Source organism: Chaetodon trifascialis, chromosome 4 (assembly GCF_039877785.1).
Source record: "Chaetodon trifascialis isolate fChaTrf1 chromosome 4, fChaTrf1.hap1, whole genome shotgun sequence".
Lineage (NCBI taxonomy): Eukaryota > Metazoa > Chordata > Actinopteri > Chaetodontiformes > Chaetodontidae > Chaetodon > Chaetodon trifascialis.
The window spans coordinates 18,533,563-18,550,616 of NC_092059.1; the positions used below are offsets into that span (position 1 = coordinate 18,533,563).

General features: G+C 41.9%; 2 protein-coding genes across 2 annotated transcripts in view; one reads left to right on the plus strand and one right to left on the minus strand.

The window, feature by feature from the left end:
- gtpbp3 (GTP binding protein 3, mitochondrial) overlaps window positions 1–17,054 on the plus strand; it is a 224,220-nt gene that overhangs the window by 66,453 nt on the left and 140,713 nt on the right. The window lies entirely within an intron of this gene.
- Window positions 15–16,334, minus strand: LOC139330661 (occludin). Its single transcript, XM_070961701.1, has 9 exons — window positions 16,087–16,334; window positions 11,775–12,375; window positions 10,458–10,649; window positions 9,669–9,836; window positions 5,104–5,267; window positions 3,558–3,776; window positions 2,679–2,850; window positions 1,824–1,865; window positions 15–1,553 (listed from the first exon to the last, which is right to left on the minus strand). The coding sequence occupies exons 2-9, from the start codon at window positions 12,354–12,356 to the stop codon at window positions 1,452–1,454; spliced, it is 1,641 nt and encodes a 546-aa protein (XP_070817802.1). The 5' UTR covers window positions 12,357–12,375; window positions 16,087–16,334; the 3' UTR covers window positions 15–1,451.

Genomic DNA, 17,054 nt, shown 5'->3' on the forward strand with positions numbered 1-17,054 from the left:
AAGAGATGGAAATTAGAGAGATTAGAGAATTAGAAATGTTTATTACTTACTGAATTCAATACTTTTTAGACATCATACCTTATGGAAGTACACAGTTACAAAAAAATGGTTTTATCATAGCATCAAAGAAAATAAATTCATACAAAAATAAATGGCTCGCAAATGGTTTGTAAAATGACAACAATGTTCCTCATAAAAATACAAACGCATGACAAATCAAATGTGTGTCTACACAATTTTAGAATGCACACTAGATCGTAACACTTTGCACATTAAGCGGATTAATACAAACATTACCACACATGGAATTAGCAGATGATCACTTTCACTGGTAAAGAATCAAATGAAAAAGATGAGTGCAGCTTACGTACTATGACAGACAGTGTTTTCCAGTTTGTTGAGGGGCATGCATGATGAAAAATAGAAAAATAGTCTGGATGCTTTTACTTATTTTCATAGCTTGAGCACACTTTGAATGACCACAGATTAAAAAAGACAACGGGACAAATAACAGGTAGTGTCATCACAAATGCTAAGATACCTGCAGAATCTAACAGACAGATACATACTGCAAATTTCTTCATGGTGTGGAGTATGTACAGGATTCATTACAAGTTTATATACAACACAACGGTGCCACACATGTATCTCATTGGCCAGCTGTCCCCTTTTTGGTCTCACTGCATCTATGATGATCAAAATCTTAGCTTAGACAAAAAGACAGCACACGTGAGAAGTTCACATGATCCTAGCAAAAAGCAGTCAACTTCACTGACGACAAAGTTAGTTACAGACACTGATGCAGAAGACGAGAAAAGCCCAACCAAAGCTCATCTGTCACAAAGATAATGCTACGCCAAGGGTTAAAGAAACTGCATATTTGGCAGCAAACAATCCCAGCAACCTCAGCCATCACTACCTACTCTACAATACTGTTCCACCTCTTATCTGTGGAGATAAAACAACGAAAAGTTGCCAATCTGGAGAGCAAACAGAGATACAGAAACCGAGCAGTGTTATCACAGGTGACTGAGGGTCAGGTGACTTTCAAACAACCTCTCTCCTTCCACGCCCTCTGATCCACACAGGGCTGAACACTGCAAACAAAGAGCTGAACCCTTTAGACAAAAATGTTTGCTGTGGAAGTGGCTACAGCTGAGGGTCCTGCTTCCATTTCCTTCCAAAAAAAAGCGAGTTACTTATACATAACTGGTCTATGAAGGAAACACAAGGTGATTATTATTAACATACAGAATGTTCCCTGTGTGTATGTGTGTGTGTGTGTGTGTGTGTGTGTGTGAGAGAGAGAGAGAGTGTGCATCCAGTGTGAGTTGGTTCTGTACAGGTAACTTTGGTCTCAGGACGTCAGAGTCCTCTGGAGTGTATCTTGGCCTGTTTCTGTGAGTGTTTGCTGTGCAGACCACAGAGCTCAGTGTCAGCACTCGGTGCATTCACGAGTGGTTCTTGTCGTAGTCCTTCACCATGCGTTTGATGTGGAACAGTTTGTGTCTCAGCCTGCGACACCGTTTCTTTTTCAGCTGGTAGTCTGATGTCTACAGAGCAGAGAGAGCACAGATGAGTCATCTCATACTGCGAAACAGCGAATGCATATCCATGATCCAGAGTGACGTGACTTTTATAACTTTTATAATAATACTAGACGGTGAAAATGTTAGCTCTTCTTCTTTTAAACAGAAATAAAAGCTATTAAAGACAGCCTAAGTTAGAGAGAACACAAATTACAGACCTGTAATATTTCCACAAATAACTTCATATGTCTTTATGGAGTTTATTATATAAACTGCATCATCATGTTTCCTCACCTGCTTCAGATCCTTCAACTGGTTATATTCCTCTGCTACAGCCTGTGGAACATGAGAAAAACGTGTGATGATTGATCGCTTGTCACTCACATTCAAACTGAGCGTTGAAGGCATCTCTGCTTCCCCTGTTTTACGTCTGTTTTTGTGCACTCAGGACCTTGACAATCAGTGACTTTGTGTGTCCATCTCAGTATCAGATGTATGCTTGCATCTATTCACTGACATGAAGAATTGTGCAGGCAGCAGAATTCCAACAATATTCACTCCGTTGCCGAGTGAAAGAGGGCACATATGGTCGGATATGTGACCTGGTTGAACCAATCAGTGCAGTGACTCTGTAACTGAGAATCAAATTGTGCAAATGCTGCAAATTGTGGGTGCATGTTAAACTCTTATTTTAATGGTTTCTATTGTTCCCTCTCTGCACCATATTAGCATAATTTCCTTTAACAATTCTCACAGCTTCTGCACATTAAGTACACTAAAAGATTGCTTATGTGAACTGGAACTGTGGCAGCAGCAAATTTCCTTTCAGACTGGACGGAAGCGCAAGGTTTACATTTCTATTATCTCCTATAACAATTAAATTCCTTTTTTGCATTAATGCAGAGTTCTTGGTCTGAAACTCCAGAACACTGAAGGGTCAAGAAAACATAACACATGAAGCGTGAAGAAAAAGAAGGCAGCAGCAAACCCCCACCTGTGATTCTGGGAGTGGAATATGAATGTGGCACAAATGTAACGTCAGCATACTGTAGCTGTAAACTGTCAAGCATCTTGAGCTTCAGTATATCATTGGTATTTGCATTATCAGGCTGTTTGATGCCTTTACAGTGAGCGCAGTGTATATCTGACCTGGTATTTGGCAGAGGTGTCATCCAGTGTGTCCAGCTGTCTGCTGAGTTTGTTCAACTGATCGTTGATGTCGTCCATCTCAGCACACAGGCGTTTGTATTCTCTGAGGTCGGCATCAAACTCTCTCTTATAATCATGACGTTCAGCATCAGATGTTATCTCTGGGTATGCGCTGGAGGAGGAGAACGAGGGGCAATAGATCAGAATCAGAGAGACTTAAAACACTTTGCGTTTCTGCTCAAGAACATTGCACCTTACAATCTTCACTGAGGTTATCAGGTGCATGACTGAGTCACAAGCACACAGTGCACAGGTCAAGGAGGAAGACTGTAAGTGCTAGTTTCAATAATGGTAGGCTTTAAACATCTCCCTCAGAGATATTCTTTAAAGTCTGGGTCGACCAAACCACAGCCAAATATAACTACTTTCTCAAAATGTACAGTGACTGCCAAGTTTTGTACCTTTAGCCCAATTCTCTCATTCTGTCTGAGTACAACCCATGTGAAGTGGCATGCCTCAGAGGATTAACGACTCTCCTAGACAGACTGAAGCATATACAGACTGTAGCCTTTTCCACATTTTTTCCACATTATTTAAGCATCTGTTTATCCAATATTCTATACTTGCATTTTTCTACCCAAATGATATTATAGCTGTATTTTCCTATAAATCATGTCAGTCTCATGCGAGCTTGATTTTCTGAGCTTACAGTTACTGATTCAAATGAAAGAATTGAGGTCTGGTCCCCAGGGAGCGACAGTATTTAACTGCAATCTACATTCTGTGCTCTTAGATGATGACATTTCCGTCTTTAATCCAGACAGTGTATGAGCTACACGCACAGATACGACAATGCAGTGGTGGGGGCTTAAGTCTCACCTCTCCCATTCTTCTCCGTCGAGTTCATTGCCCGTTTCTCCGCCTGTGGTGTACTCTGTCTCATACTGAGACTCGTCCAGCTCGGGGTTGCGTCTGCGTCTCTTGCCCCTGTTGGCAGAGGGTTTGCGGCCTCCGCCGGTCTCCTCTGAAGGGCTGGAGCTGGTTCCTCCACCATGGGAGAAGACTTCTGATGGTCGGCTGGTCATCCTCTCTGAGTACCTGCAGAACAGCGACAATAACATTAGCATAATGGGGCTGTGGGGCATCCTCTAAGGCTGCCTACAGGCCCAATGATAGTACAGACCACCTGTATGCAGCCTGAGAGGCAAACTCAGGACAAGTCATTCTCTGCTGCTCAGTAAACTTACTGCTGTGATGACAATCTAAATCACACTGAGTAAATCAAACTGAAACTCTAAATTAAACAAGTTAAGTGAAAAGCAAATTACATAAAGACCACTGTGACCCAAATAACTCTTGGTCTAATATAAAACAAATATTTACTTATTATGGCCCAGACAGACACTATATGAAGGGAGATAAACACCTTGAGCCACTAATGATTATTGTAACTCAAACTATTTGCCTCTGTGCCATGTGAAGGGCCCTCAGTGACCAGGAAGCAGCTACAGCTCTTTAATAACAGAAAGGAGGAATTGTGCTCAATTTTATACATTTGTGGGGATTTGTGGAGGAATCCAAATCCGGCAGTGCAGATATTACAAGTTCTTACAGAAGAGGCTGCATTATTAAAAGGACTGCAGGTCTTCAGGCTGACATTCTTCTGCTGATGAAAAACGCCAGGTATGTTTACTTTGTGAGAGAGGAAATCGTCCAAATCAAAACCTTTGCAGTTGTCAACGAAAAATGTGATTATTTTGTCCTCAAGTCTGTGAACATTAACAGAGAAGTTTTTCAGCGGCACTGAGATGAAACTGTGAGAAGCAACGTCACACACACTGCAGTCTTGGACTTTAATGCAAACAAAAACAAGGTGCTTGAGAAATCACTTCTGGCTTTGAAGAAAAGCAAATACATATTAGTTCAAAAACATCTTGCCTTGTCCCTCCCTCAGAGATTTCAATGAACATGAGAAAAAAAACAAGGGAAAGTTAATCCAACCGGAGCTCAAAGGTTACACACAGAGCTCTTTTTGTGGGCAGGGCAATATGTTTTCAGGGGCTTTAAAACAGAGCAGTGATTAGATATTGCTTGTGTGAGTCACATGCTTGGAGGTTCATTGTTTGTGTGGAATCTTTGCTTTATAGTGTACAGACTCAAATGTCGCCGCTACTTTTTTAACAGCAATTTATCAATGAAAAAATGACCTAATTCTGCTTCCGACACGTCTGTCTGAGTGCAAAGACGGTCACAGCTAAAGTATTCCTTAGACATGGTAACATAAATAAATAATATACGATATGCCAAAAGGAGTATTTTTATTTTGTAATGCCTCTCTTCCCTCGTCATGCAAAACATTACATGAACTTTTGAACCAATCAAATGTGATTTGGCGGCAACTGAGAGAGAAAACAGGGTCACCCACTCATTGTGGTCGTAGTCATCCTCATTATAGGAGCTGCTGTCCACCTTGGCTGGGGGGTAGGAGATGACACTGTTGGCCGAGGCGTTGAGCAGACCGGCTCCCTTCTCTGACACCAGCAGGGTAGGGGCGTCTTGAACGCTGCGGCTTTCCTCCACATTGTTCACCTTCAGCAGGGCGGAAAAAACAGAAGGAATCGACTCAGCAAACACAAACAAACAACTACAGCACTGACAAAGAGCAGGCCACATTACAGGCTCATTTTCTGACTGACATCCTGTTCAAGAAGCCATTAGTTTTCCCCTCTTTTCCTTAGGCCTCCACTTGAGGAGAAAAGAGAAAAGCTGAAAAGTATGGTAATTAGTGTTTCAGCATTGCACGAGCAGTCACGCATGTAATTGGACAGCACAGTCCAACTCTTTGGTGAAATGAGGGTTATCTGTTTGGTTTGCCATGCTTGAAAAGGTCAAGGGAACAAAAACAAAGGATGACTAAAGGCTAATTGTAAGATAAATCCAACACTAACAACAAACAAAGCAAAAGCCTTGAGATTGTAATGTAGCTCATAGTCTGTTTACAGCATTTGATTAAGTTTTCCCATATTTCTTTTTCTGATAAGAGTTTCTGACATAAAAAGGTTAGCCACACGGATCCAATATGTACACAGAAAATATCAGGCAATAATTCCAGCTTTGCTTTCACTTCTTTCTATTGTCTGATATCATCTTGAACACCTGGAGCGGATGCGCTCCTCCTTTTTTCTTCAAATAAAAGGAAACAGCGTCTGTCATCTATATTAGTTTGCCTTAATCTGTATTTACAAGTCCTTCCTGTGAGGTCAGACGGCCTGCGTGAGGAATTCCTCACAATGAAGGCCTCAGGGGTGGTCACTGCTTCTTCCACTTCCGCTGGGTTCAGTAAATTCAGCAATCATTAGATTTAGCTTTTCTTTTCTATTTGCAAATGTATTTGACAGGGACCACGTATAAACATAAATTTTCATACTTGAAATCCGATGCATTATGCATACACCTTCCACATAACCTCTACACAAAACCGTAGAGTCTAAGCTTGATGCACAACATATCTGCCTTTGGAAATAATGCTACTTTTATAAAATGTTTATTTCTGGAAAACACAGAAAATCGGAGTACCACACAGGATCATGTTCCTCTGAAATATGACATCTACTGCACCTGAACAAGAGGACCTGAATATTTGCTGTACTTATCGACAAAGTATCGCAGCACCAGTCCTTAACCAGAGTCAAACACTTTGGACGCTGGTTAGAGGTGAGATTTTTACGATTCTAAAACTCTTAGAAAACATCCACCTTCCTGCTTTCTTACTCTCCTAAATTCCTCCAGAGCAGGAGCAGAGCCTAACATCAGCCTAGCCCCCAAAAAACAATAATCATGGCGGGTGGAGTGCCTGGGTGGGGGAGAGCTGCCCTTCTTGCAGCTGCAGGAGAATCTCATTTCAAGACTGCACTTCATCTAAGAATCCCAACAATGCACCCTCAGTGTGAGGCACAGCGGCTTCTGGGCTGTGAGCAGAGTGTGCACGCACAGTAAAAATGTCTGAGAGCCCTGGACCTGGTGAAGAGAGGCATGAAGGGAAAGATGGACAGAGACAGACCCGGGCGAGGAGACGAAGCAGTGGATGCTGATGGGGAAGAAGATGCAAATGGAAGCAGACAGGCATGGAAGAGTAGAACAGGCAGAGTGAGGAAGAGGTACATGTGTGACAGAACGAAAGGAGAAAAGCAGCAGCAAGAAGAGTCATGATGGAGAAGAGTAGGAACCAGTGAGTGGTGCGTGAGAGGAAAGATTTGGCATAGTTGAGTCTCATAAAATGCAAAATGTGAAGCTTTATGTAGCTGGAAAATGTCTCCTTCAATACCAAAAACCACTCTTAATTGCAGGCATGCGCTTCACCAAAGATGTTGACAAAAAACTAGTGAGAACCCTTCTACAGCACATTATATTGGGCTTTCTGTTCGACTATTGGTCAGACTATTTACAATTAAATATTTTTCAAATCATTCATCCGCACTATGCCACTACACTACCCCTTCTTGAAGAGATGTCAGTAACACAAAACATTTTAAAGCAGCAAACCCAAACAGTCAGACCAGGGACACCAGCAACATCTAGTCTTATTCTAACTTGTTTCGTTTGTACTGTTTCATAGATGTTTTAATCCACATCTATGAAACCTATCCAGGATGCATTCACTCTACATCAGTGCAGCGCTTCAATGTTTCCAGCTAACAGCCAGCCTTCATGCATGACCTCATGCAGCAGACACAATGCTCTGGGCTCGCTGAATGCAGCCAGTGTGTGAGGTCATCAGAGTATGGCAGGCCTCCCCGAGCTCAGCAACAGAGATGGGTCCAATCTCAAACCAACCACGGCCTTAGACTGTCACTGGCCTTGTGTTTAAAGCAGCCAAACAAGCCCGATGACTCATTTTGTGGCACAGATACAGTAAGCAGGTAGCACGGCAACGAAGGAAATACAGAACTGCAGTGTGGAACATGAGGAAATATCAGGAAAATTTGGACAAGGGGGCAATTATACCACACTAACAGCTCCAGCCTGTTGCAGCATCAATATCTATCTACCTATAGATATAGATATACTAATTCGTGGCACACTTTGGCTGACCTGCTTTTGTACAGAATAATGTCTTCAAGGAGTAAAGTTCAATATGTTCCCAACCTACATACTGCAAATGTTTTAACCCTTGAGACTGACAAGCTAATAAATACTAATAAATATTGATGACAACAGTCATCAAAGCCTCTAAGAACTCTTTGCCCTTTTCATCAACCTTTATAATCCAAAACTTATCGTACTTTTTTAAAAACAGTATTTACATCAAACGTGTCAAGAACTGTGATATTTCTAAATGCAGTAGCAGTTTACGCTCCATTACTGTACCTACAATAAGTGCCATGACATCAGTGAGCATGGCTCCATTATCAGACACTAGTATTAGTCATTGGGTTCACTTTAGACTTGTCCTACTGTGCTCTGCCTGTACACCTCCGTGGACATGATGCCATATTCGAGGCAATGACAACCACTCTGAAAAACAAACAGCTCTATTTAGTCCAATATAACAGCATGTCTGTCCGTTCTGGTGTTGTCTAGTCAGCGCAAGAGATAAAGTGTAACTCACAGCACTTTGTGCATCCTTCACTGACTAATTTGATCAAATGGCACAGCCAAGCCTCAGAGTCAGAAGTGTATGCTTATGCATGAAGAGGGGAGGGCAGCTCGGCCTTCCAACCCCTTACTAAAACAAAACAATGGGGGATTAAGGGGACAAGGTCAGCAAGCAATATTTGTAATTGTTTTCATGCAAAATTCAAGAGATTTAGTTCTTTATTTTTTCTATTTATTTGTATTTATTTCACTTGCATTTGGCAGTTGTACTGTGTGTACTGTATTCCATGTGTGTGCAGGTATTGATTTGTGTTCGTGACACTCCCCTGCACAGCAACTGAACAAACATTGGATGTGGACGTTATGTACTAGGCAGGGTGCTGACTACAGTGTCGACGGAAAGGAAATATTCTACAGACCCATTTTCATTTAAGTTTAATAGGTGTTTCAAACCTAGTTTATCGGCTGTTTATGACCATCAACTAAGTGTTCAGACCTGAGCTTCTGATGTGTACTCATTGTCACTCACTGTGTGAAATAGGTATCATCTGAAAAAGTCAAGTCAATTATCAACCCATGTCTCAGGTAATGGTATATGAGCAGTGTGATGCTGACAGTTAAAAAACAGAGGGCAGGCTCTCTATAGAAACCACCTGCATGCTTACGATCCTCTCAGCTGGTTAATGATTACTCAGAGTGAAACCAGGTAGTAGACCATGAGCAAACAATCGCTCACTGCTATCAGCCCTGACCCAGAACAAAGTCAGTCAGTCACAGGAAACACTGTCACGGTAGTGCAACCGTTTCCCTGCTGGGTCCTATAAAATGATAAGGATCTGTATATGATGCTCCTTTTGGACTTTCGACTCATAAAGACAATCGAGGAAAACAACTGAGAGATTTAAACGGGCGAAGAACATCGCAAAGTCTTTCTGGTCAAATGGTGCAGCCATGTCCAAAATAGCAGAACAAGTGACAAACCAACCCCAGGAATGTGCAAGTCTCTGCTTGGCTATTTACTGCATCTGCATCACCACATTCACCTAACCTATCTTTATAAGTGATGACTACCTTAGCAGGATGACTCCTTCACTGACGGCCTACCTGCTTACCTACTTTGCACTGTAAAAACAGGTGGAAACTAATTTGCACATTTCAGTGTTGGTAGCTGCAGAAAACCCACTGTAGTCGATCATTTCATCATCTAATCAAATCCATTGCGTTCCATCCACTTTCCTTAGGCTGGATTTAAACTCTCTGTGACCCTGTTTACTTGACTGCAAGCTGTGCATGCACAAACTCAGGGTCAGTTAAGGACGAAATATGATTTTTCTTTGCAAATCCTGTGTAAACCCGGTCTTATTAAACTGTGACTACCATCCTGTTGTCTCTTACCCATTCCTCTACATCTCTGCCCTCTGAGGCCTTCCCGCCAACGAGAGGCTCTTCCCAGTAGATGTTTGGTTTCCCGTAGCGCCAGATCTTCCCTCTCGTTCTGTGTGCAAAGAAAGCCGCAACACCAAAGGCGATGACAACCAGGAATCCACACACCATGGCAACTCCCTGGAAAAGCAAGAGCGTGGGAATAAAGTTGATAATCCGTGAGATAAAGCTGGTTTATCCTGGAACAAAAAGTACATTTTTGTGACTCCTCGTACCCAAAAATGCAACAAATAACAGATAACATTACAAAACAGCACAGGACTGATAAGATGAGAGGCTATAATATGCTTTGTGAGCGCACTTTTATCTCACTTTTCCCATATTTTTAACATCTTTTTGCACAACAGTTCCACAAAAAAAGATGATGTACAGAATGATAAATCCAATGCATTTCAATTACATTCAGTTTAGTGCCGATTGGTTCACTCGTTCCAGTGCCTAAAATGTGACGATGTGCTGCTTTTCTTTGTTCTGTGTTATTGTACAGACAATATATTTGCTTTGGGGGTTTTTGTTCATACAAAATAAACAAAAGCAATGAAATTTTGATGGGTATTTTCAATAGATCCAGACAATTTATGCACTAAACAGTTAACATACAAAAAACATAAATTGATCACTTGCAGCGGTAATTTCCTCATTTTAATAACTTATTATTTGAATCTGAACAGGGTCCAGGAGCAAACCCTGCTGTGACACATCTTTGATTTCTACAAAATACCTACAGGAAAAGCTACAAACCTCCTGTGGGTCCACAAAGCAGTAGTGGTAGAGATACTGGTTGTACATAGGGAAGCCTCCCACTCCTCCCATCTGTGAGTAGCTGGTCTGGTAGAGGCTCTGGCACATCATAAGCATGGGATTGTACATCATATTGGAGGAACCCTGGGCCATGGGGTTCACCCCGACAATGTAGACAATGTTTATGATACCCTGGAGACAATAAGAAGTCAGTATATTGACAGCCATATTGATAATTACAATTAAAAAATCTCAAGTCCCTCATTGAAAAGACTTACTTGTCACTATTCATTCAACTAATAAAGTGAAACACCCCTACAAGTTCAAGAAAACCATGTAAACACTTCAGTGAGAACTTGAGTATTACATTAAGAAACTGTTGAGCCAACTTCTAAATATTTATTTTAAGTGAAGACTCTCTTTCCATATTGAACATCTATGTACTAATCCCAACCCAAACTCCAACACATCCATACTAACCAGCATAAACATCTCAGTGTCATCTTGGACAGACATCTTTTGAAAATTTTAACTCACTCAGTAAAGAGCATAGATCTGAGTTAAACTGTGTACACAGTCCTGCTTCTGATTATACTTCTGGTCTGTAGGGTTTTTGAAAACACGCATATTCAAATACCATTCATAACAGAGCAAGGCGTTTACAGTTTTCACTGTCAGCTGGGATGTGGGTTGGGATCCTCAAATATTATACATTAATGAGAGAACGATTCCTCAAATATCATTTTAAAGCGCCTACAATGTGAAACTGATCGTAAACAATGAAAAGGAACTCCACTTTAAGCTTTACTGTTTCTAACAGTAATTAACTCTTCTTTCTGTTCAGGGTTTTTTTTCAGCATATTTGCCTTTGAGCTTATGAGAGGAGACAAAATACTTTGTCCAGAATGTGTTGCAGCAATTTCCTTTTTTTTTGTCCTGTGTACAAACGTTGGAGTGGGCAGAGCCTCTGTGAGCTGGGCCCTCACAAAAGGCACAGAAGTGTTTAGTTCTGGACATCATTGAATGTGGAAAAGCAGCTGAAGCAATACTGTTTTGTCAATGAGTGTAGTCAAGAGTCAAGAACTCTCATTGCAGAGACATGTTGAAGAAGTGAGCCTTCAGTCAGAATTTAGAGATATCTATCTGCGTTCTACCTACAGACCATTGTGATTTCTGCAATATTTGGCTCTCCCATTCCTCTATAGAGAAGTCTTATGCATCTAATGAATAAATCACCCATCATCAGTACACAACGTGACTGTAGACTCAGAGAACTGGAACGGCATAAACAAACCACAAAATGTTAATGAATCCTACCTGAAGGAAAGCCATGATGATGCAGCTTATCAGGAGGGCCAGGAAGAACCTCCTGCTGCGGACGGTGGGGGATTTATTGAAGCTAGCGATGAAGAAGGCCAGCGCCCCAATGAAGTTAATGGCAGCCATGGCAATCATGGCAGTTTTGGCTGAGTAGGGTGAGATGTAGGAACCATAGCCGCTGCCGTAGCCTCCATAGCCTCCGTAACCTCCATAACCTCCATAACCTCCATAACCACCGTATCCTGAACCATAGCTGCCGATGCCATAACCGCTGCCGTAGCCCATTCCCATTCCATACTGCATTTCCCACATGAACGTGGAGGCCACACAGGCAAATATTGCCACACACAGCACTATCACCGTACCCATCATGCCCTTGATGATCCCCGGAGGTGACAGGCATTTGTAGAAGTGCTGAGGTTTGTCCTCAATGTAGTAAGATCCAGGCGGAGGAGGGTATGCATTGTAATCGCTCTGAGGGGCATGGAAGCTGCCTGGAGGGCCAAAGCCGTTGTTGGATGGCGAGGTGAAAGGAGGACTGTACACAGGCGGACTCTCGTAGCGTTGCTTGTCGAACATTGTTCCAAAATGTCCTGACCTGTAAACGAAAACGACAAAGTAAAAAGATGCCGTGGACAGGCAGGAGAGCAAAGTGTACTGTGTAAGTGTAAGAGAGTTGTCCAGCGCTGTTTTTCAGCTCACTGATATGAATAACGCTACGTGGAGATATGGGAAAGTTAGGCGTGTCTCAGTAACAGAACAGTGTAAATGTTTTACCATTTCCAAGAGAGCGTGATTTATGACGGCACCAGTTAGGCTTGTTTGTGCCATTTTCTCTTTCTGTCCGGTCGGGTACATTAGGTTTTACAGACAGCACAGTGTTTCCTACATTAACAGAAAGTATAATTAGTAGAGGAATGACCTTTGCTTTGAGGTCTCTGAAGCAGAAAAGTCAGAGTCAGAGTGGAGATGTCGGCACCGGGACGGGGAGCGCAGCCAAACAACAATACTTTCCTTTTTGCCTCTTCACAGGCTGTAGGAGTCTCTCTCCAGCCCCCACAATGCCCAGCCAGGCTTTGAACATTTCAACACATCTCACCCTCCAGCTAAAAGTTTTGTTTTCTTTCTGCTACAAATCTTAGAGAGACATCCAAGGCCACAGTGTATACGACTAAACAATGACCATTCTTCTGCATGGAGCCCTACAGGGAGTGGATGTTTGAGTGAGAAGGCATGTAAACAGGAGGGCAAAGTTACTGCAGGGGACAAAAAAATGAGAACACTAATTCCTTTATTGCTCTTCTGTTATTTGCCAAATCAAACCTCAGCCTGATATGAACACAATGCAGAGTTCATTGTGCTTTTAATGGACTGCAAAGAATTCATTAATCAGTTCATCACTAACAATTACTTTTGATAATGACTCATCTATTATCATTTGTTAAATGAATGTATTAATTGTTTAGTCGATAAAATATCAAGCCTTTAAAATTATGTGTTTTGTCAGATAAACAGTCCAGAACGCAAAACAGAGGAGGAGCTAATTCTCACTTTTGAGAAGCTGGAAGCCGGAGAACGTGTGAGATTTTTACTTGACGTGACTTGTTGTTAATTAATCTTGATGACTGATTCATCACGGATGCATTTTTCAAACAAATATGATGAATATTCTCTGGTTCCACCTTGTCAGACGAGGAGATTGGATCTTTTAATGATGTTTGTTAGTAAACTGAATATATTTTAGTGATTTTACTGATTTTAACAAGAAAGAAATCTGACTCATCTACACATTTCTGCTGTTCAGGCACCTTGGTGGTATTGTGAGGGAGGTAATGACCATTCAGAGACTAAGACGTGCAGACGGACGGACGGACGGAGAGACGGTCCCTGGCACTGCCCACAGTCTACAGTAGCGAGCGATAACTCTCCTCTCTTTATGGGACTCTGGCACACACAGCAGAGGAGGTCTCGCCTCAGAGCCTCCATCCCAGACACCTTCCCATTATTCCCTCCTTCATTCCTCCATATCCCTCATCCCCCCCACAATTCCCCTGTCCCCCCAAATCCCTCCCTCTTCTCTCCCTCCCTCCATAACTTCTTGCCTTTGTTTTGGCAGCAGGAGGGGCAAAAGTCAGGGCTGCTAGTCACAGGAACAGTGTTGCCATGGATTCAGGGTAAAAAAAAAAAAAAAAGAAAGAAAATTGGGGCAGTGTCCAGAGAGGATCAGACAAGGGCTCCTCTGTGCTGCTCCTGAGTGGACCCAGGCAGGAGAAAAAGACAGAAAGACAGGGGGACAGGTGGATGATTGGTGTCAGGTGTCTATAATTGTTGATCAACAGGCTCAGAGGAAAAATACAACACTTTGAGGCCAGACTGGCTTCCTGTCAGGTGAAGAGGAATCAAAGGTTGTAAAGGCTTCAAAATCGGACTCTTAAATTCCTCTAAACCAGCCAAAGAGCCGATCTGGGTGAAAATCACGTAGTTTACTAATAAAGTTGTTTAGAGTGAGCTGCGGCTATAATGATTAATGGTTTAAATAATTTGTCAGACAAAAATTTGAATGTAAGAATTTGGTACTTGTTCTTTTTAAACATTTGGCTTTTATTTTGACAACTGGAAAATTACTATTGGCTTTTTCCACTTCTTTTTTTTTTTTTTTTTTGACAATGGATTGACCACAAAATGAATTACACAAAAAAAGAACAACAAAAATCATTTGATAATGACAATAATTCTTAGTCTCAGTTGTAGACTCAGGGGAGGCATTTTGGGATTAAACAGCAAATTCCCTGAATACAGCGTAGCGCCCTTTCACTCAAATCATTTGTTGTAGGAGCAGCACGGCAGCAATAGTAGGAATAATTGTAGCAGCAGTAGTCATAGTAGTAGTGGCTGTGGTTGTAGTAGTAGTAGTAGTAGTAGTAGTAGTAGTACAGTGGTGTTTGTCTAAAACTGGCTCACAAATCTCATTGTGAAGCTGGGCAGAAAGCTCAGTGTTTGGACCACAGTCACAGGTCAGGTCAGACACCCACCAGCAGCAGCCTGAGCTCCACTACAACACAGAGACTCTATCATCTGCTGCTGATAATGGAATTCCAGCCATACAGTCACATGTCTCACATCTGTCAAAAACAATTAGGCCCCTGCCCAACGTAGGCTGCCTGGGACCCGCTGCCATACACGCAGGAGTCCGCCAAGACTTCCTGCCCCAAAGCACCCCACTGAAAAATCCCCTGGGCCATAAAAACATGTGGAAAAAAACAGGCTGATCTGCACTGAGTTTCAAATGTTTTTAGCACACCGATGTAAAACTAATGCATACAAATAGACAACAGTCAAACTGTTTTAGAGAAGCGTTCGACTTACTTGTCAGTTTGGACACTGTGGTGATGCATTACGTTATATCAATGAGGGAAGACTAAATGTTCAATTTAAAAAAAAAAACAACTAAATAAACACTTCCTCTGCAACATTTTATTCTCTGTGAAGTATATTATCCATATTTTATACGAATAAACTGTGTTTTATACTTCAAAGGTGTTCGGTTACCATGTGTTAGAGGATCCTATGCTGTCTTGTTTCTATGTGCTGTTATCTAAAGACAAATTTCCACTCTGAGACAATAAAATTTCTAACCTTGATGAAGGTTGGATTTACTGCAGGACAGCTGCATTGAACTGGATAGTCATACCTGGGTGTGCCTAATAAACTGGCATCTGAAGGGAATTATTAAGTCATAAACTGGTACTCCACACAAACATACAACTAAATCTCTCATAACGTCTTAATAACTTCATAACTATTTCCTCTAACCGTGTAGAGGAGCTGGTTACACCTCACAGCATTTCACATGTGTCCACTGCTTCAGTCCTGAAAGACACCTCTGCCATCACGATGAGAGGACATCAGGCTGGTGAACCTGCTGTGTTTCTGGCGGCGAGGTTACTTCATTGTTTGGCATTGGTTGCGGTTTGACTGATGTGCACGTTTCCAGCCACAATTAGCTTCAATCAAGCAATCATCAGATTTCATATGAGCCGATAAAAGCCAGCGGTTCCGTCCTGAAGGTGTTCTCCTTCGTGTTGTCTCAGCAGACCTTTGGTACAGTGCGCTCACGAGCGTTAAGTGACTGGATAACAGGACGAGGGTCCCACCTGTCGACGCTACATAATATCCTCTTTTCACTCAAATACTTCAGGCAGTAACTTTGACCAGCTTAACAAAAACACATTCATGCAAGTTTAGTCTGCCAGACTAACTCTACATACTGCCACTGAAATAAGCTGAACCCACTTTCATGCGGTCCTACCTGAGGGTCGCTTAAGTGGAGTAAAACTCTGCCAGTCCCCGTTTCCTGCCAAAACTCCGCTTCTTCTCAAAGTTTGGAACAGTTGAGAGAAAAAATATCGTGTCCGTCAGAGATTGAACCAGTTTTTCAGTGGATATTAAGGTGAAGCTCTTAGTCTGAGGCTAACTTTGAGGGTCTCCTCTCCGCTTTAACCTGCTGTCCGTAGCGGAGACAGCGGCTCCTTCTCAGACTGCAGCCTGTGAACAAGTGCTCGGTCTCGCCTGTCCGCGGTGATGAGGCCCACCGCACAGCGCCGCCACAGCGCCGAGGACCAGCCGCCAGAGGTCGGGCTTTCTGCGGTTTACACCGACCATACCGGTCAGAGATACTATCAGAAAGACATGTTTAAACTGCAATCAATGATAAAACCAATGATAAAACTATATTTAAAAAGTTATTACCTAAAATAATAATTAGTAACTGCCATCGTCATCATAGGCGTCCGCCAGATAATCTAGTTCTTAAACGTCTGTCCAGCAATTTCTAACAAGTCAAACCTTTTAAAGTTTTCTGAAGGTTTGGGGGTCATAATTCATGTTAAAATGCTCTGTTGATATATGTATATATACATATAAAAGAATGGGGCGAAAAAAGACTAATTCAAATCTGTAAATTTCAATTTGACATATTTTTTTAAATTATAGGTGCTCCCAACAAAGAGATAGTGACAAATCAAAGGTCATGAATGAAACACAACCTTGTGCCTCACAAGAGAAAACAGGACTCACAAAAGATGGTTGAACTAAACAGATTTTTTAAAAACAATTTCCATTACGAGAAGATTTTAAATCACAGTGTGTAGCTTTCTGATTTATGCTTGTTGAGGTCCTTTAGGTTTTTTTTTTCATTACCCCTGAGGAATAGCTTTTTAAAATTTGACATACTGTGTTTACTGAGCCATTTCACATTTACAAATTCAACATGCAGCT

Excerpts from the sequence above, each read along its gene's own strand:
- LOC139330661 (XM_070961701.1), bottom strand. The coding sequence starts at position 12,356 with ATGTTCGACAAGCAACGCTACGAGAGTCCGCCTGTGTACAGTCCTCCT. Across the intron at positions 10,650-11,774 it reads TCATCATGGCTTTCCTTCAG|GGTATCATAAACATTGTCTA; the intron begins GTAGGATTCATT and ends TATTGTCTCCAG. Across the intron at positions 1,554-1,823 it reads AGTTGAAGGATCTGAAGCAG|ACATCAGACTACCAGCTGAA; the intron begins GTGAGGAAACAT and ends TCTGCTCTGTAG.